The 20,530-nt window shown below is 42.0% G+C and overlaps 1 protein-coding gene across 2 annotated transcripts; it reads right to left on the bottom strand.

Moving 5' to 3' along the window:
- Positions 1-1,443: 1,443 nt before the first annotated feature.
- echdc2 (enoyl CoA hydratase domain containing 2) lies at positions 1,444-18,957 on the bottom strand. Of its 2 annotated transcripts, XM_071406184.1 has the most exons (10): positions 18,492-18,957; positions 15,807-15,874; positions 11,877-11,964; positions 11,692-11,778; positions 6,729-6,821; positions 2,809-2,865; positions 2,494-2,681; positions 2,047-2,097; positions 1,670-1,717; positions 1,444-1,598 (listed from the first exon to the last, which is right to left on the bottom strand). In XM_071406184.1, the coding sequence occupies exons 1-10, from the start codon at positions 18,730-18,732 to the stop codon at positions 1,521-1,523; spliced, it is 999 nt and encodes a 332-aa protein (XP_071262285.1). In that variant the 5' UTR covers positions 18,733-18,957; the 3' UTR covers positions 1,444-1,520. The 2 variants fall into 2 exon arrangements, with proteins under 2 accessions (XP_071262285.1, XP_071262286.1); XM_071406185.1 differs by lacking the exon at positions 6,729-6,821.
- Positions 18,958-20,530: the final 1,573 nt, after the last annotated feature.

Here is a 20,530-nt window from a genome sequence, read left to right as displayed (position 1 = left end):
TCAACTGAAAAGCCACAGTCCACCACACACCTGTGGTCCCAGGTCTGAATCAGTCCCTGATTAGAGGGTTGGGTGATGAAAATCAGCAGTACTGTGGACCTCCAGAATTTGAGTTATTCTGAATTATGTTAATAGAAATTATGTTGGGAAAGTAAATATGGTTTCCCCTGTGGACACAAATGGCAAATATATTGGTCAATATTTAGAATACAATTTTGTACAGTATGAAGGCAATTTTTTTCCTTGAGTCCTGTATATTTCTGTATGTTGGTAATGGTTCTGTGTGTGTATCAGTGTATGGGTATAGGTGAGTGTGTGTTTGCTGGTTGTGTCTTTGTACTTGTGTCAGTACATTCAGGAGCATGTATGAGGCTGAGTGTGAGGATTCTATTTTGTACGTGCTGTATATACCTGGATTGGGGGAGATTAAACTACAATCGTTATAACGAAGTGTTTAAGGTGTTGCACGGAAACAATAATACATGTCTTTGTTCCATTAAGTACCTCATTTGGAAATAAACCAAAGGAGTCAAAACTGAGGGGGGAATTCTGAAGCAGAGTAGCTCAATCCCAAATCGACCCATAGCCCCTACCCTTTAGGCACTTCATTTAGATGTAAAAGAATTGAATAGGTGTATGTAAGCAAAGTGTCAGTTTCTCCACCTTGCTCTCTTGAATTTTCACCATATTGCTCAACCCCACACAGTCCTTTCAGATGTACACAAGAAGTGCATGCGGCTTCAGTCAATTTGGAATTGTATCTTGATTGTGCTCTCCCATCAGGCCCTTGTTCAGTAGGTACACCGTTATGGAATGTTCTGAATCAGAAATACACTGTGTAACAGACATGCCTCTGACTTGAAGAGTAACAGAATCATGTCAGCTCTATTCATGGCAATTCTATCTGCAACGTTCTGAGCGTGATCCTGCTATAGGCTACTGCTCCTGTCTTCATTCACTATGCAACTGAGGCTGACATTACATTTCATGGCTGCTGGCAAATCACAACATGCTCAATTTCAATCAGCCTACACATTGTATGTGCTTGCTACTGCTGCATGGGTCATACTATCCCTTCTTTATGGCATCAAGGGCAATGTACAGAACTGATTTGTGAACTAAAGTCAGTATCCTAATATACATATTGGCAGAATATTAAATGTGAGTTTGCATCCGCACTGTGATTGAAGCTGTGGGAATGTTTAGTCATGTCTGTGCATTCCCCTAATGTGACAGTCGGTTTCTTCTTTCAGTATGGGTATTTCTTAATGAAACTGGGTGCAGAGTGGATCTAAGGGGAAGCATTTGCATATGTTGCTGCTGAGGGTCATGTTTTCATGTTTCTGAAATAAATAATGTACACCCCCCCATCGGTTGTAAACGAGTACTGTATCCCTTTATCTCAAACACTTATCCTTAACCCATCTGCTAAAATATTAAAACTGCAGTTGAAAAACATTTTATTAAAGGAATGAAAATTAGGTTTGTGTACAATCACACAACAGCAGTCTCCATGTGTGTTACTCTCCAGTGTAGCGTGGGGGTCTCTTCTCTATAAAGGCAGCCATCCCCTCCTGTCTGTCTCTTGTCGGGATCACCTGGAGAGAGAAAGATGATTAACCACTACAGTTTGACCTCAGACAATGCACATGAGCATTTGACCGCTTACCCTGGCATAACACATCCTCTCTATGGCCATCCCTGATGTGATGTCTACCTGAGAGAGACAGACAGGTTACAGACATACCTGCTACTAGCACACAGAGACAGGTGTCATCAAATACATTGAGATAATGAGCTGGGATGTGTGTGGGTGTATCCCAGATAGCATATGAACACGTAAGGAATGGCAAAATGTTAATTGCAGGAAATTTGTTTAAAAAATGCTACATTTTCTCTCTGCTTCGTGGCAAACTAGAATAGCATGCACATTTTTCTCTGCCCCATGGGGGAATTTTTTTTAGAATTTCAGGAAGTTACCCGGGCCCCAGATGTGGTGGTCCGGCCCTGAGTAATGTGTGAAGTTCTTTAGTAAAGCAGCCATACCTCCATGCCTCTGTTCATAGCCTCCTTGGCCATCCTCACAGCAATGGGAGCCTGGAGAGAGAACACACTGGGGGTAAGAAGGACCACGAACACACACGATGAGTAACCATGTCTAAGACCTGAACTAGCTCAGCAGATGACCCAGGTTCAAACACTGCTGTCCATGTCCCTTACAGTGGTCAGTTGGTGTCCTGGTTTGGTATGACTGGTCTGGTGACAGTGACTGACAACTGACAGGATGTGATCAGAGAGACAGCAGATGTCTATGTAACCCCAGTGTCAGTCAGTGTGTGTTTGTGTTAATTGAAACCCAAGCAGTCAGTCAGCCAATGTGTTAATCTCTCTTCTCCTCATCCCTCGTAACTCATTTAATCTAACCACCTATAAAATCCCTCATCACTATGGAATGGAAAGAGACAATGAGTAAGGTTTTTGTGTATGTGTAACCTGTGGTAGTATCTCTCTAGCCAGACTCAGTGCCTCTCTATAGGCAGCGTCTCCGTCTGGATTCTGCTCGGTAGCTCTGTTGACCAGCCCCATGTCCACAGCCCTCTGTCCATCCACTCTCCTGCCGGTGAAGATCAGCTCTTTGGCCAGGGCAAAGCCCACTGCTCTGGGCAGCCTCTGACTGCCCCCTATAGGAGAAATGATGTACAGAGGGAACGATGCTGAACTCATTATGCCAAACAAACCATGAGGTGACATGAGGGTAACTGGTGTGTGTGTTTATCTGTGCGCGCATATGACTTCTGGTTGTCTTACCCGCCCCTGGGAGCAGCCCCCGTGTTGTCTCAATCAGACCCATCTGTGCAGATTTGGCTGAAACACAACACACACACACACACACAGAGGACAGTTGAAGGTCAGACTGGCTGCGTGTCATTTAGCAACAGTGGGAGTACAGACTGACTGATGTGTCTGTAAGAGTAAGACGTGCACGCACATACACACACCTGCTCACCTCACGCCTCTGCCTCAAATCTATTACCAACCATATTTTCTCTAGATGTTAGCAGTTCCATAAAAATATATATTATAAGTTACGTATGATAAGGTACCACTGTGGAAAAGTATGTTGGTGAAACGAAAATCATGTTGAGTGTTTGAATACGTTTATCATTAAAAACATACATTATTTACATTTAAATACACTGGTATATGTTATACAAAATGTACAACAAATAGCAACTAAATGTGCTCGCTTTACAAATTATACAAAATAAGACTCAGGAGTGTAAAGAAAAACTTAAATTTCTCTCCGAATTTACATACGCATACACACATTTGTGCTCAGAAAGTAATTTGAACTATGAATAAATCCAGATATTTTGCTAATCATTATCATGTGAAAGGTGTTTCAATAACCTAAGATTTAAGCTACTCTATTGGGCTGTCCAAAAATAAAATGTTTACAATGATCAATGGCCATCATACTGTATGTATTGTTGTGTATAATAATGTGCATTTTGATGTTTATTGTTGTGATATACAGGGCTCATTTGGAAAAGAGAGTTTGGTCTCAGCGTTAACTCCCTGTCAAAATAAAGGTTACATTTTAAAATAAATACAATGAGCATTTCACTCAAATAACAAACCAAATAGGGTCAAAATAACGACCCAGCTAGCACATTTGGTTCCTTGGAACGTATTTTTTGGTTTCTGAATGTTTTTGTAAACATTCTGAGAACAGAAGTAAAAATGTTGCCTGTTCTGGGAATGTTTATTTTTAGGTTCCAGGGAGGTTCTGAGAACGCTTTACTCTGGTTCCTTGAACAATTTCCTGGGAGGTTTTAGTAACTCTCCGAGAACGGAAATTATAGGTGATTTGAAAGTAATTAAATAACATTCTAAGGTCCGGAACTCAGTCATTTTTCAGAATAAAAAAACAATACATACACTGAGTGTACAACACATTATGAACACCTGCGCTTTCCATGACAGACTGACCAGGTGAATCCAGGTAAAAGCTATGATCCCTTATTGACGTCACATGTTAAATCCACTTCAAATCAGTGTAGATAAAAGAGAGGAGACCAGTTAAATAAGTATTATTAAGTCTTGAGACAATTGAGACATGGATTGTGTATATGTGCCATTCAGAGGGTGAATGGGCAAGACAAAATATTTAAGTTATGGGTTTTTGAAGTTGAAGTTTCCCGTTTGTATCAAGAATGGGTTCACCACCCAAAGGACATCCAGCCAACTTGACACAACTGTGGGAAGCATTGGTCAACATGGGCCAGCATCCCTGTGGAACGCTTTCGCCAAAGGGGGGGAGGGGTGCAACTCAATATTAGGAAGGTTTTCTTAACATTTTGTACACTCAGTGTAATTGTGATTATATATTATATATATATATTATATATATATATATATATATATATATATAATCACAATATATATAATATATAATCACAATTACACTGAGTGTACAAAATGTTAAGAAAACCTTCCTAATATTGAGTTGCACCCCTCCTCCCCTTGACTTTTTCCACATTTTGTTACGTTACAGCCTTATTCAAAAAAAAAATAATCCCTCATCAATCTACACACAATACCCCATAACTACAAAGCGAAAACAGGTTAAGAATTTTTTCAAATATATTAAAATAAAAAAACACAAATACTTTATTTAGATAAAAATTCTGACCATTTGCAGTCAGACTTGAAATTGAGCTCAGGTGCATCCTGTTTCCATTGATCATCCTTGAGATGTTCCTCCACCTTGATTGGAGTCCACCTGTGGTAAATTCAATTGATTGGACATGATTTGGAAAGGCACACACCTGTATGTATAAGGTCCCACAGTTGACAGTGCATGTCTGAGCAAAAACCAAGCCATGAGGTTGAAAGGAATTGTCCATAGAACTTCGAGACAGGATTGTGTTGAGGCACAGATCTGGGGAAGTGTAACAAAAGGAGAAACTTCGCCCCAGCCTGAGGTCCTGAGCGCTCTGGATCAGGTTTTCATCAAGGATCTCTCTGTACTTTGCTCCGTTCATCTTTCCCTCGATCCTGACTAGTCTCCCAGTCCCTGCTGCTGAAAAACATCCCCACAGCATGCTGCTGCCACCACCATGCTTCACTGTAGGGATGGTGCCAGGTTTCTTCCAGACGTGACACTTGGCAGTCAGGTCAAAGAGTTCAATCTTTGTTTCATCAGACCAGAGAATCTTGTTTCTCATGGTTTGAGAGTCTTTAGGTTCCTTTTGGCAAACTCCAAGCGGGCTGTGTTGTGGAAAATTGCAAGATTATGTTATAGTGCTTGTAAGATTATATTATAATCTTTGTATTGCATTAGAATGGTTGTTTTATTCGACAGAATAGAGGATTCTGTCGACTATTGTGTGTGTGTGTTCCACTGAGGATGGGCCTCTATGAGATAGCACTGACAGAGGAGATTTACGATGTCTTTGGGTAATAAAGCCTAAAGAGCATTCCAGATAGTAAAGGTAATGTTTTTGTGCTATACCGTACCAGGGTGAGACGGGTTCCAGTTTGGAGTAGGAGGGGGCCAGACACTGGTCTTTACAATGAGAACTGTTGACACAGCAGTAACTGTCTGCTATGTTTTATAGATATCTTTCATACAAATCTTAACCTTTGAACTGTTCCTAAGATCTGTGGTTCGTCATGTAAGTTGAGAGGGGTGTATCTTGGCTATAATAGATCTTTGTATTCTTCTGTAGGGACTCTCAAAATTCATTGACACTGAATTGATCTGAGAGTCAAAGGGCTATTGTAAAGCTCATTATTAAAGATGAAGTTTAAGTATAACTCTGACTGGTGTGTGGTTTGTAACTCTCCTCATTTGGTAATACAGAAAAATGCCACAACAGCTGTCATGTGCCTTTTACTGAGGAGTGGCTTCTGTATGGCCACTCTACCATAAAGGTCTGATTGGTGGAGGGCTGCAGAGATGGTTGACCTTCTGGAAGTTTCCCCATCTCCACAGAGGAACTCTGGAGCTCTTTCAGAGTGACCATTGGATACTTGGTCACCTCCCTGACCAAGGCCCTTCTCCCCCGATTGCTCAAGTTTGGCTGGGCTGCCAGCTCTAAGAAGTCTTGGTGGTTCCAAACTTCTTCCATTTAAGAATGATGGAGGCCACTGTGTTCTTGGGGACCTTCAATGCTGCAGAAATATCTTGGTACCCTTCCCCAGATCTGTGGCTCGACACAATCATGTCTCGGAGCTCTACGGACAATTCCTTTCAACCTCATGGCTTGCTTTTTGCTCTGACATGCACTGTCAACTGTGGGACCTTAAATAGACAGGTGTGTGCCTTTCCAAATCATGTCCAATTAATTGAATTTACCACAGGAGGACCCCAATCAAGTTGTAGAAACATTTCAAGGATGATCAATGGAAATAGGATGCACCTAAGCTCAAAGTCTCATAGCAAAGGGTCTGAATACTTATGTAAATAACGTGTGTTTTTTATTCCTTAATACATTTGCTAAAATGTATAAAAACCTGTTTTCACTTTGTCATTATGGGGTATTGTGTGTGGATTGATGAGGGAAAAAAATATTTTATACATTTTTGAATAAGGTGGTCTGAATACTTTCCGAATGCAATGTACATATTAATCTAGACTGTCTTTATTCGTCACAAAAAGGGATGGCTCCCGGTGAGAGGCTAATGGCGATTGGTGAGGTAAGAGGTTAGAGGTCACTGACCAGCTGTGCGAAGGTCACAGGCGAGCGCCAGCTCCAGACCCCCTCCAAGGGCGAAGCCATCCACCGCAGCAACCGTCGGCATGGGCAACAAGGCTGCATTAGCGATGCAACATCCATAGAGAGACGACATGTGGAGAGTTCAGACGATGTAGTTACAGACTATGAACGCACGCCTGCACACAATACAATGCACACACACAGTACAATGCACAAACACACACTATATTTTTTACACCCTTTTTCGCCCCCATTTTGACCTTGTCTCATCACTGCAACTCTCCAACGGGCTCGGGTGGTGAAGGTCGAGTCATTCGTCCGCCGACACATGACCCGCCAAACCGAGCTTCTTAAAACCTGCCCGCTTAAACCGGAATCTAGCCGCACCAATGTGTTGGAGGAAACACCATTCAACTGATGACCGAGTTCAGCCTGCAGGCACCCGGCCCGCCACAAGGAGTCGCTAGAGCACGATGAAACAAGTAAAGCCCGCCGGTCAAACCCTCCCCTAACCCGTGCAACGCTAGGCCAATTGTGCGCCGCCCTATTGGACTCCCGATCAATGCCGGTTGTGATACAGCCCGGGATTGAACCCGGTTCTGTAGTGACGCCTCTACCACTGTGATGCAGTGCCTCAGACCGCTGCGCCACTCGAGAGGCCCAGCGCATTCGGAAAGTATTCAGACCCTTTGACTTTTTCAAAATGTTGTTACATTACAGCCTTATTCTAAAATGTATTAACTAGTTATTTTCCTTTATTATCAATCTTAACACAATACCTCATAATGATAAAAGAAAAATAGTTTTTTAGAATTAATTTGCTAATTTGCTAAAATACTGAAATATCACATTAACATAAGTATTCAGACCCTTGCTCAGTACTTTGTTGAAGGACCTTTGGCAAGGATTACCGCCTCGAGTCTTCCTGACACACCTGTATTTAGGGAGTTTCTTCCATTCTTCTTTGCAGATCCTCTCAAGCTGTGTCAGGTTGGATGGGGAATGTCACTGGACAGCTATTTTCAGGTTTCTCCAGAGATGTTGGATCGGGTTCAAGTCCGGGCTCTGGCTGGGCCACTCAAGGACATTCAGAGACTTGTCCCAAAGCCACTCCTGCGTTGTCTTGGCAGTGTGCTTAGGGTCGTTGTCCTGTTGGAAGGTGAACCTTCGCCCCTGTCTAAGGTTCTGAGCACTCTGGAGCAAATTTCATCAAAGATCTGTCTGTACTTTGCGCCGTTCATCTTTCCCTTGATCCTGAGTCTCCCAGTCCCTGCTGCTGAAAAACATCCCCACAGCATGATGCTCCCACCACCATGCTTCACCGTAGGGATGGTGCCAGGTCTCCTCCAGACGTGACGCTTGGCATTCAGGCCAAAGAGTTCAATCTTGGTTTCATCAGACCAGATAATCTTGTTTCTCATGGTCTGAGAGTCCTTTAGGTGCCTTTTGGCAAACTCCAAGCGGGCTGCCATGTGCCATGTCCCATCAATTGAATTTACCACAAGTGGACTCCAAGTTGTAGAAACATCTCAAGGATGATCAATGGAAGCAGGATGCACCTGAGCTCAATTTCAAGTCTCATAGCAAAGGGTCTGAATACTTATGTAAATAAGGTATTGTTTTTTATTTTGAATACATTTGCAAATATTTAAAAATAACGGTTCACTTTGTCATTATGGGGCATTGCGTTTAGATTGATGGGTAATTTTTTTCATTTAATCTATTTTAGAATAAGGCTGTAACGTAACAAAATGTGCAAAAAGTCAAGGGGTCTGAATACTTTCCCGAAAGCACTGTATAAAGTGATATGAGAGAGAGAGAGAATTTCGGGTTGTTGAGAGAGATGTACAAGCATGAGAACAGGCTATATATACACACATACAGTACCAGTCAAAAGTGTATCTATTTTTACTATTTTCTACATTGTAGAATAATAGTCAAGACATCAAAACTATGAAATAATATGTGGAATCATGTAGTAACCAAAAAAAGTGTTAAACAAATCAAAATATACTTTATATTTGAGATTCTTCAAAGTAGCCACCCTTTGCCTTGATGACAGCTATGCACACTCTTGGCATTCTCTCAACCAGCTTCACCTGGAATGCTTTTCCAACAGTCTTGAAGGAGTTCCCACATATGCTGAGAAATTGTTGGCTGATTTTCCTTCAGGTCTGGTGATTGTGGAGGGCAGGTCATCTGATGCAGCACTCCATAACTCTCCTTCTTGGTCAAATAGCCCTTACACAGTCTGGGTGTGTTGGGTCATTGTCCTGTTAAAAAAAAATGAGTCCCACTAAACGCAAACCAGATGGGATTGCGTATCACTGCAGAACGCTGTGGTAGCCATGCTGGTTAAGTTTGCCTTGACTTCTAAATAAATCACAGACAGTGTCACCTGCAAAGCACCTCCTCCTCCATGCCTCACGGTGGGAACCACACATGCAGAGATAATCCGTTCACCTACTCTGCATTTCACAAAGACACAGCGGTTGGAACCAAAAACATCAAATTTAGACACATCAGACCAAAGGACAGAGTTCCACTGGTCTAATGGCCATTGCTCGTGTTTCTTGGCCCAAGCAAGTCTCTTCTTACTATTGGTGTCCTTTAGTAGTGGTTTCTTTTAAAGGTCGACCGATTATGATTTTTCAACGCCGATACCGATTATTGGAGGACAAAAAAAAAACGATACCAATTAAATCGGACGATTTTTATATATATATATTTGTAATAATGACAACTACAACAATACTGAATGAACACTTTCATTTTAACTTAACATAATACATCAATAAAATCTATTTAGTCTCAAATAATGAAACATGTTCAAATTGGTTTAAATAATGCAAAAACAAAGTGTTGGAGAAGAAAGTAAAAGTGCAATATTTGCCATGCATATTTGCCAAAAAAGCTAACGTTTAAGTTCCTTGCTCAGAACATGAGAACATATGAAAGCTGGTGGTTCCTTTTAACATGAGTCTTCAATATTCCCAGGTAAGAAGTTTTAGGTTGTAGTTATTATAGGAATTATAGGACTATTTCTCTCTATACCATTTGTATTTCATATACCTTTGACTATTGGATGTTCTTATAGGCACTATAGTATTGCCAGCCTAATCCCGGGAGTTGATAGGCTTGAAGTCATAAACAGTGCAATGCTTGAAGCACAGCGACGTGCAGGAAAACGCAGGAAAGTGCTGTTTGAATGAATGCTTATGAGCCTGCTGCTGCCTACCACCGCTCAGTCAGACTGCTCTATCAAATATCAAATCATAGACTCAATTATAATATAATAACACACATAAATACGAGCCTTAGGTCATTAATATGGTCAAATCCAGAAACTAATTTAGAAAACAAAATATTTATTATTTCAGTATTTTATCTAACGGGTGGTATCCCTAAGTCAAAATATTGCTGTTACATTGCACAACTTTCAATGTTATGTCATAATTATGTACAATTCTGGCAAATTAATTACGGTCTTTGTTAGGAAGAAATGGTCTTCACACAGTTCGCAACGAGCCAGGCAGCCCAAACTGCTGCATATACCCTGACTCTGCTTGCACAGAACGCAAGAGAAGTGACACAATTTCCCCAGTTAAAATAAATTCATGTCAGCAGGCAATATTAACTAAATATGCAGGTTTAAAAACATATACTTGTGTATTGATTTTAAGAAAGGCATTGATGTTTATGGTTAGGTACACATTGGTGCAACGACAGTGCTTATTTCGCGAATGCGCTTGTTAAATCATCACCCGTTTGGCGAAGTAGGCTGTGATTCAATGATAAATTAACAGGCACCGCATCGATTATATGCAACGCAGGACAAGCTAGATAAACTAGTAATATCATCAACCATGTGTAGTTAACTAGTGATTATGTTAAGATTGATTGTTTTTTTATAAGATAAGTTTAATGCTAGCTAGCAACTTACTTTGGCTGCTTGCTGCACTCGCATAACAGGTAGTCAGCCTGCCACGCAGTCTCCTCGTGGAGTGCAATGTAATCGGCCATAATCGGTGTCCAAAAATGCAGATTAACGATTGTTATGAAAACTTGAAATCAGCCCTAATTAAATCGGCCATTCCAATTAATTGGTCGACCTCTAGTTTCTTTGCAGCAATTCGATCATGAAGTCCTGATTCACATTCATGTTCATCATCTGAACAGTTGATGTTGAGATGTGTCTGTTACTTTGAACTCTGTGAAGCATTTATTTTGGCTGCAATTTTTGAGGCTGGTAAATCTAATGAACTTATCCTCTGCAGCAGAGGTAACTCTGGGTCTTCCTTTCCTGTGGTGGTCCTCATGAGAGCCAGTTTCATCATAGTGATTGATGGTTTTTTGCGACTGCACTTGAAGAAACTTTCAAAGTTCTTGAAATTCTCCGGATTGACTGACCTTCATGTCTTAAAGTAATGATGGTCTGTCTTTTCTCTTTGCTTATTTGAGCTGTTATTGCCTTAATATGGACGTGGTCTTTTACCAAATAGGGCTTTCTTCTGTATACCAACCCTGCCATTTCACAGCACAAATGATTGGCTCAAACACACTAACGAAAGAAATTCCACAAATTAACTTTGAACAAGGCACACCTGTTCATTGAAATGCATTCTAGGTGACTACCTCATGAACCTAGTTGAGAGAATGCCAAGAGTGTGAAAAGCTGTCATCAAGGCAAAGGGTGGCTACTTTGAAGAATATCAAATATAAAATATATTTTGATTTGTTTCACACTTTTCTGGTTCCTACATGATTCCAAATGTGTTATTTCATAGTTTTGATGTCTTCCCTATTATTCTACAATGTAGAAAATAGTAAAAATAAATTTAAACCCTGGAATGAGTCGGTGTGTCCAAAATGTTGACTGGTAATGTATGTAACACTTCCGCATTTGCAGTGAAAGGTGACAGAGAGCAGTATGAGACATCCTAAAAATCGATCACACCCCCCTCACCGATCTCAGTCATGAGTGAGCGCAGGCCGTGAACAAACAGATCGGAGTCAGAGTGGTTCATCTCAGCTCTCTCCTTCAGATCAGCTCCTACAGAAGACACAGAGAAGACATCAAAACACACACACACACACACACACACACACACACACACACACACACACACACACACACACAAAATGACAGACCTGCACAGAAGACCCCTTGTACCAGACTCCTGAAGACCACCACTCTCACAGCTGAGTCATGGTGTAGAGAGGACACCAGCTCCCTCATCTAGAGAGATGAATAGAGAGAGGGAATGGGAGAGAGAGAATAGTCTCAGCAGTCATCATACTCTGTTAGATCAATAGCAGAGCTGGGACCAAGTCACTATTATTCAAGTCACTCACAAGAAGGTCCAAAGGTCCAAGTCTTAAGTCAAGTCCCGAGTAGAACGGGTCGAGTCTTGAGTCAAGTCCAAGTCGTGCATTCTAAGAGCAAGTCAAGTCACAGGTTTTTTTCCAAGTCAAGTCAAGCAAAAATAAATCTGTACAGGCAATGACTTGTTCAACTACAAATCTTTGTATATTTAATGAGGCTAACTTGATCCCCGAACAGTTTTTTGAGCAAATTTCACAGGAGGTTGGTGGCACATTAATTGGGGAGAATAGGCTCGTGGAATTGACTGGAGTGTAATGAGTGGAATGTATCAAATACATCAAACGCATGGTTTCCAGGTGTTTGATGCCATTCCATTCGCGCCGTTCCAGCCATTATTATGAGCCGTTCTCACCTCAGCAGCCTCGTGACATTGGCAATCCTCTCTCCCTACAAATTGACGTTTGCGCTGAACCTGAACCTATAGCTGTACAGCAAATCAGCAATTTGTTCGCTAGCTCAGTAGTGTTCAAACTTTTTCACACGCGACCCTCAAAAAGAAATGGTTCAACGCTTCCTACCCCCATGGAAGCACATGCACGCAGGGCGTACAGGCACTCACAATGTAGCCTATCATTACAACCATAAACGGTGACGCATTTTCAAAACGCAAGAATATAGAAATAAACTGTGTCATACACCTGCATTTTGAGCTGAAAGTCATTCATGTTAACAGTCAATATCAACTAGGGATATCATGTCACATTGTCACTTTTCTGGAATCCAGAGCAAGCAGGATCATGTGGCCTACCTGTATTCAAATAATCAACTAGTCATCAAGCTTTGATAATTTGAATCAGCTGTGTAGTGTTAGGGAAAAAACCAAAATGTACACCCCTTGGGGTCCTGAGGACCTAGTTTGGGAAACGCTGCCCTAAAGCAATACTGCAAAAAAAATGGCAAAGCAATTAGCGTTTTGTCCTGAATAAAAAGTTTTATTTTTGGGACAAATCCAAAACAACACATTACTGACTACCACTCTCCATATTTTCAAGCATACTGTAGTGGTGGCGGCATCATGTTATGGGTATGCTTGTAATTGTTAAGGTCTGGGGAGTTTTTTTTTTAATAAAAAGAAGCGGAATGGAGCTAAGCACAGGTAAAATCCTGGAGGAAAACCTGGTTCAGTCTGCTTTCTAGCAGACACTGGGAGATTAATTCACATTTTCAGCAGGACAATAATCTAAAACACAACGCCAAATCTACACAAGTTGATACCAAGAAAACAGTGAATGTTCCCAAGTGGCTGAGTTATGGTTTTGACTTAAATCTACTTGAAAATCTATGGCAAGACCTGAAATTGGTTGTCTAGCAATTTCAACAACCAATTTGACAGAGCTTGAAGAATTTGGAAAAGAACAACGGGCAAATGTTGCACAATCCAGGTGTGGAAAGCTCTAAGAGACTTACCCAGAAAGACTCACAGCTGTAATCACTGCCAAAGGTGCTTCTACGAAGTATTGACTCAGGGGTGTGAATACTTATATAGATGAGATATTTCTGTATTTCATTTTCAATAAATTTGCTGAAATTTCTAAAAACATGTTTTCACTTTCTCATTATGAGGTATTGTGTGTAGATGGGTGAGAAAAAAGTATATTTAATACATTTTGAATTCAGGCTGTAACACATCAAAATGTGGAATAAGTCAAAGGGGTATGAATACTTTGATGGCACTGTAGTCAGTACTACCACTAAGGTATACAGTTGAAGTCGGAAGTTTACATACACTTAGATTGGAGTCATTAAAACTCGTTTTTCAACCACTCCACAAATTTCTTGTTAACAAACTATAGTTTTGGCAAGTCGGTTAGGACATCTACTTCGTGCATGACACAAGTATTTTTTCCAACAATTGTTTACAGACAGATTATTTCACTTATAATTCACTGTATCACAATTCCAGTGGGTCAGAAGTTTACATTCTAAGTTCACTGTGCCTTTAAACAGCTTGGAAAATTCCAGAAAATTATGTCATGGCTTTAGAAGCTTCTGATAGGCTAATTGACATCATTTGAGTCAATTGGAGGTGTACCTGTGGATGTATTTCAAGTCCTACCTTCAAATTCAATGCCTCTTTGCCTGACATCATGGGATTTTTTTTTTTTTTAATCAGCCAAGACCTCATAAAAAGAATTGTAGACCTCCACAAGTCTGGTTCATCCTTGGGAGCAATTTCCAAATGCCTGAAGGTACCACGTTCATCTGTACAAACAATAGCACTCAAGTATAAACTCCATGGGACCATGCAGCCATCATACCGCTCAGGAAAGAGAAGCGTTCTGTCTCCTAGAGATGAACGTACTTTGGTTTGCAAAAAGTGCAAATCATTCCCAGAACAACAGCAAAGGACCTTGTGAAGATGCTGGAGGAAACAAAACAAATCCTATTTCGACATAACCTGAAAGGCCGCTCAGCAAGGATTGCTCCAAAACCGCCATAAAAAAGCCAGAATACGGTTTGCAACTGCACATGGTGCAAAGATCGTACTTTTTGGAGAAATGTCCTCGGGTCTGATGAAACAAAAATAGAACTGTTTGGCCATAATGACCATCGTTATGTTTGGAGGATAAAGGGGGAGGCCTGCAAGCCGAAGAACACCATCCCAACCGTGAAGCACAGGGGTGGGAGCATCATGTTGTGGGGGTGCTTTGCTGCAGGAGAGACTGGTGCACTTCACAAAATAGATGACATCATGAGGCAGAAGAATTATGTGGATATATTGAAGCAACATCTCAAGACATCAGTCAGGAAGTTAAAGCTTGGTCGCAAATGGGTCTTCCAAATGGACAGTGACCCCAAGCATACTTCCAAAGTTGTGGCAAACTGGCTTAAGGACAACAAAGTCAAGGTATTTGTGTGGCCATCACAAAGCCCTGACCTCAATCCTATAGAAAACTTGTGGGCAGAACTGAAAAAGTGTGTGCAAGCAAGGAGGCTTACAAACCTGACTCAGTTACACCAGCTCTGTCAGGAGGAATGGGACAAGATTCACCCAACTTATTGTGGGAAGCTTGTGGAAGGCTACCTGAAACGTTTGACCCAAGTTAAACAATTTAAAGGCAATGCTACCAAATACTAATTGAGTGTATGTAAACGTCTGACCCACTGGGAATGTGATGAAAGAAATAAAAGCTGAAACAAATCATTTCTCTCTACTAATATTCTGACATTTCACATTCTTAAAATAAAGTGGTGATCCTAACTGACCTAAGACAGGGAATTCTTACTAGGATTAAATGTTAGGATATATGAAAAACTGAGTATAAATGTATTTGGCTAAGGTGTATGTAAACTTCCGACTTCAACTGTATATACTGAATTTAAAAAAATTAAAAAGCAACATGCAACAATTTCAAAGATTTTACTGAGTTACAGTTCATATCAGGAAATTTGTCAATTGAAAGAAATTCATTAGGTCCTGATCTATGGATTTCACATGGCTGGGCAGGGGTGCAGCCATGGGTGGACCTGGGAGGGCATAGACCCACCCACTGGAGAGCCAGACCCAGCCAATCATAATTAGTTTTCCCCCACAGAGGGGCTTTATTACAGACAGAAATACTCCTCAGCATCTAAAGTTATTTTATTTTCTATCAAGTCAGACTCGAGTCCAAGTCATGTGACTTCACTCCACACCTCTGATCAATAGTTAGCAATTCGATGCGTGTGTAAGGTCAAATAGAGATCAAACCCACCTGAGAGACAAACACACGGCCCAGAGCGTTCTTTGCCTTCTGACGGCACATCAACACCTCAGCTATACCTACAGAGAGAAAGAGAGAGAGAGAGTCACGTGTACTGCCTCAAGAAGGTATGTGGTGTGTGTTATTGTTTATGCATTTGAAATATAAGCAGCTGCACAGGCCCAGGTGCAGATGTTGATGATGTTGTCACATTAGATTTGAGCCATGAGGTGACAGGTGTGTGTGTGTATGTCTGGAGAAGAGGAGAGGATGAGGGAGGGAGGAAGAAGAGGATAGGAGGGACAGAAGGAGTGGGAAGGAGAGGAGGTGATGGAGGGAGGAAAGGAGGGAAAGAGACAGGAGGGGAATGCCTGAGGCTGTGTCTGACCTGTGGCTAGGCTGAAGGCTTTTTATAAGCAACATCTCCCCTGTGTGTGTGTAAATATGTCAGTGTTTACCTCAGTGTTAATCACTGAATAGTAGGAAATGGTTTTCACTCTGTACAGAAGCTCCTGCAACACAACACTCCCTGTATCAAAGTGCCTACTACTTCTTCTGCCTCTACCAAGAGGTTAAATCCAAATCAAATCAAGGGCTGGACCTTTATGGCACAGCAGGTGGTGCGCTTACTTCCCCTGTAACTTCAGATAATGTTTATGTCATTTCAGGGTAAGCTTATTCACCTAAGCTACCTAAACTCAGCAAAAAAAGAAAGGTCCCTTTTTCAGGACCCTGTCTTTCAAAGATAATTCGTACAAATCGAAATAACTTCACAGATCATAATTGTAAAAGGTTTAAACACTGTTTCCCATGCTTGTTCAATGAACCAAACAATTAATGAACATGCACCTGTGGAAAGGTCGTTAAGACACTAACAGCTTACAGACGGTAGGCAATTAAGGTCACAGTTATGAAAACTTAGGACACTAAAGAGGCCTTTCTACTAACTCTGAAAAACACCAAAGGAAAGATGCCCAGGGCAATAAATTGCAATGTCCGTACTGTGAGACGCCTAAGACAGCGCTACAGGGAGACAGGACGGACAGCTGATCGTCCTCGCAGTGGCAGACCACGTGTAACAACACCTGCACAGGATCGGTACATCCAAACATCACACCTGCGGGACAGGTACGGGACGGCAACAACAACTGCCCGAGTTACACCAGGAAGGCACAATCCCTCCATCAGTGCTCAGACTGTCCGTCCGCATTAGGCTGAGAGAGGCTGGACTGAGTGCTTGTAGGCCTGTTGTAAGGCATGTCCTCACCAGACATCACCGGCAACAACGTCGCCTATGGGCACAAACGCACCGTCGCTGGACCAGACAGGACTGGCAAAAAGTCCTCTTCTCTGACGAGTCGCCGTTTTGTCTCACCAGGGGTGATGGTCGGATTCGCGTTTATCGTCGAAGGAATGAGCGTTACACCGAGGCCTGTACTCTGGAGCGTGATCGATTTGGAGGTGCAGAGTCCATCATGATCTGGGGCGGTGTGTCACAGCATCATCGAATGAGCTTGTTGTCATTGCAGGCAATCTCAACGCTGTGCGTCACAGGGAAGACATCCTCCTTCCTAATGTGGTACCCTTCCTGCAGGCTCATCCTGACATGACCCTCCAGCATGACAATGCCACCAGCCATACTGCTCGTTCTGTGCGTGATTTCCTGCAAGACAGAAATGTCAGTGTTCTGCCATGGTCAGCGAAGAGCCCGGATCTCAATCCCATTGAGCACGTCTGGGACCTGTTGGATCGGAGGGTGAGGGCTAGGGCCATTCCCCCCAGAAATGTCTGGGAACTTGCAGGTAGGTGCCTTGGTGGAAGAGTGGGGTAATATCTCACAACAAGAACTGGCAAATCTGGTTCAGTCCATGAGGAGGAGATGCACTGCAGTACTTAATGCAGCTGATGGCCACACCAGAAACTGACTATTACTTTTGATTTTGACTCCCCTTTTGTTCAGGGACACATTATTCCATTTCTGTTATTCCATTTCTGTACATGTCTGTGGAACTTGTTCATTTTATGTCTCAGTTGTTGAATCTTGTTAAGTTCATACAAATATTTACATATGTTAAGTTTGTTGAAATAAAAACGCAGTTGACAGTGAGAGGACATTTCTTTTTTTGCTGAGTTTATGATTCTCAGCATTGTCAATCCCAGCCTGGTCTCATACACTAGACGTAATATAGCACATTTAAATTAAATATTCTCATACAAGTAAGATATGTTACATTTTGTATGGTTACATAACCCATATTAGAGTATTTGATTGGTCGGATGGGTGGGTGGGCGTATAACACAAACGTTAAGCAACCCAAAGGTTGGAGTTCGAATCTCATCACGGACAACTTTAGCATTTAGCTGATTAGCAACTTTTCAACTACTTAGCATGTTAGGTAACCCTCCCCTTAACCCTTTTAGCTAACCCTTCTAGCATTAGTCAGCCACCTAGCTAGAATTTGTAACATATTATACATTTAGCAAATTCGTAACATATCATACAAAATGAGTGATGGACATCCACAAATTAATACATACATATCCTAATAAATGGAACGCTACTACGAAATGCTCTGAGACCAGACTGTCGATCATGGTGAATATTGTGGAACTTGCACAAATTGTAAACCTTACTACCGCTCAACTTGATTTCCTGGGAGCGGAAAGCATAAAGTTTAAAAGAGCGTCCTTCCCTACCAGTGTCCTCCCCATCTAGTCGCTTTAGATCCACTTCTATGGACTCTGGCGTCTCGGTGTGTAGCCAGCTTGTGTGTGTGTCATTGTGCCCCGTGAAAGGGCGTCCTCGGCTGGGCAGCTTTTCCACTCCCAGCTTGTGTAACGTTACCGAGCCTGGAGCTCCAAGAGACGCCGGGGATAGAGCACCCAAGCCGCGGGAGAGAGAGCAGTGCCTAGTCGCAAACCTTCGAAGGAAAGTCATGGTTGTGTTTCTCCTTTTTCTTATGTGTATGGAGCGATGTCGTTTAAAAGAAAACACGGAAGTAGGCTACAACCAATTGACTTGTTTTTTAGTTTCAGCTCCGGGTATAAGTTGCCCGAGGGATCTAAGAACCGATCTAAGATCAGCTACATCCCAAATCCTTAGTTAAGCCAAGGCCAAGGAGGGACGCAAAACCGAGTTTATATCAGTATGTCTAAGGCCAACTTTGTTCTATTCCAGTTTTACTGTGTTTGACGTTTTTGGGAACGGAACGGATACATTTTCATTTCCGAGTTCATTTGAGCATCCTTAACCATACTTGAACCTGTTTTAGTGTTCTCTTATTTTTTTAAATGTTTCTCTCTTTTCATAGTGAGATCATCGGCTTGGTTACATACTGACACACGCACTGACTAAGCATACATCCTTAGCTGCCCATGGTTTGAGCCAATAGATTTCATAGTTTATTAATAATACCACAGAACGTGTGTTTAAAAAAAAAACATGTATCGGTAGGCCATCATTGTAAATAAGAATTTGTTCTAGTGGTTAGAGCGTTGGGCAAGTAACCGAAAGGTTGCTGGATCGCATCCCCAAGCTGACAAGGTACAAATCTGTCGTTCTGCCCCTGAGCAAGGCAGTTAACCCAGTGTTCCCAGGGTGCCGAAGACGTGGACGTCGGTTAAGGCAGCCCCCGCACCTCTCTGATTCAGAGGGGTTGGGTTAAATACAGAAGACACATTTCAGTTGAAGGCATTCAGTTGTACAACTGACTAGGTATCCCCCTTTCCCTTCACTAGTTAAATAAGTAAATTTAAAAAAACATCCTAACATTGCGATACTAAATAGGCCTACATTATTCTCATATGTATTTATGGTCAATGATTGGAATGCAAATGTTAAGCAATATCTAAAGTAGTCACCAGGGGACGTTCTCCTCACACACTCTTGCCTGAGGCACTGATGCAACCTTTATCTCCTGGCCTCTGTTTTATTACAATTAATCATGATTCATGAGCCAATGGTTTTATACATTATACTTTACATGCATTGAGAATTTCAATCAGGTACATGATTTAGCACCTTTACATTGAGCAGGTCTCAAATGGGAGGTCAGAGAACTGGCAGTGTGGTACCAGGACAACAACCTCTACCTCATTATGAGCAAGACAAAGGAGCTGATCGTGGACTACAGGAAAAGGCGGGCCAAACAGGCCCCCATTAACATTGACGGTGCTGTAGAGGAGCGGGTCGAGAGTTTCAAGTTCCTTGGTGTCCACATCACCAACGAACTATCATGGTCCAAACATACCAAGACAGGTGTGAAGAGGGCGTGACAAAACCTTTCTCCCCCTCAGGAGACTGAAAAGATTTGGCATGGGTCCCCAGATCCTCAAAAGATTCTACAGCTGCACCATCGAGAGCATCCTGACCGGTTGCATCACCGCCTGGTATGGCAACTGCTCGGCATCTGACCGTAAGGCGCTACACATCACTGGGGCCAAGCTTCCTGCCATCCAGGACCTATATAATAGGTGGTGTCAGAGGAAAGCCCATAAAATTGTCAGATACTCCAGCTACCGCACGGCAAGCAGTACCGGAGCACCAAGTCTAGGATCAAAAGGCTCCTCAACAGCTTCTACCCCCAAGCCATTTGACTGCTGAACAATCCATAAAATCGCCACCAGACAATTTACATTGACCCCCCCCTCCTTTTTGTACACTCGCTGTTTGGTTGTTACCTATGCATAGTCACTTCACCCCCATCTACATGTACAGATTACCTCAACTAGCCTGT

The sequence above is a fragment of the Salvelinus alpinus genome, chromosome 6 (assembly GCF_045679555.1).
Source record: "Salvelinus alpinus chromosome 6, SLU_Salpinus.1, whole genome shotgun sequence".
NCBI classification, from domain to species: Eukaryota; Metazoa; Chordata; class Actinopteri; order Salmoniformes; family Salmonidae; genus Salvelinus; species Salvelinus alpinus.
Note: the sequence above shows the minus strand (reverse complement) of the source record. Positions and strands in the feature narration are given on the sequence as shown.

Excerpts from the sequence above, each read along its gene's own strand:
- echdc2 (XM_071406184.1), bottom strand. The coding sequence starts at position 18,732 with ATGACTTTCCTTCGAAGGTTTGCGACTAGGCACTGCTCTCTCTCCCGC. Across the intron at positions 2,866-6,728 it reads CTGTGACCTTCGCACAGCTG|CCAAATCTGCACAGATGGGT; the intron begins GTCAGTGACCTC and ends GTTGTGTTTCAG. Across the intron at positions 1,599-1,669 it reads AGAGGATGTGTTATGCCAGG|GTGATCCCGACAAGAGACAG; the intron begins GTAAGCGGTCAA and ends TTCTCTCTCCAG.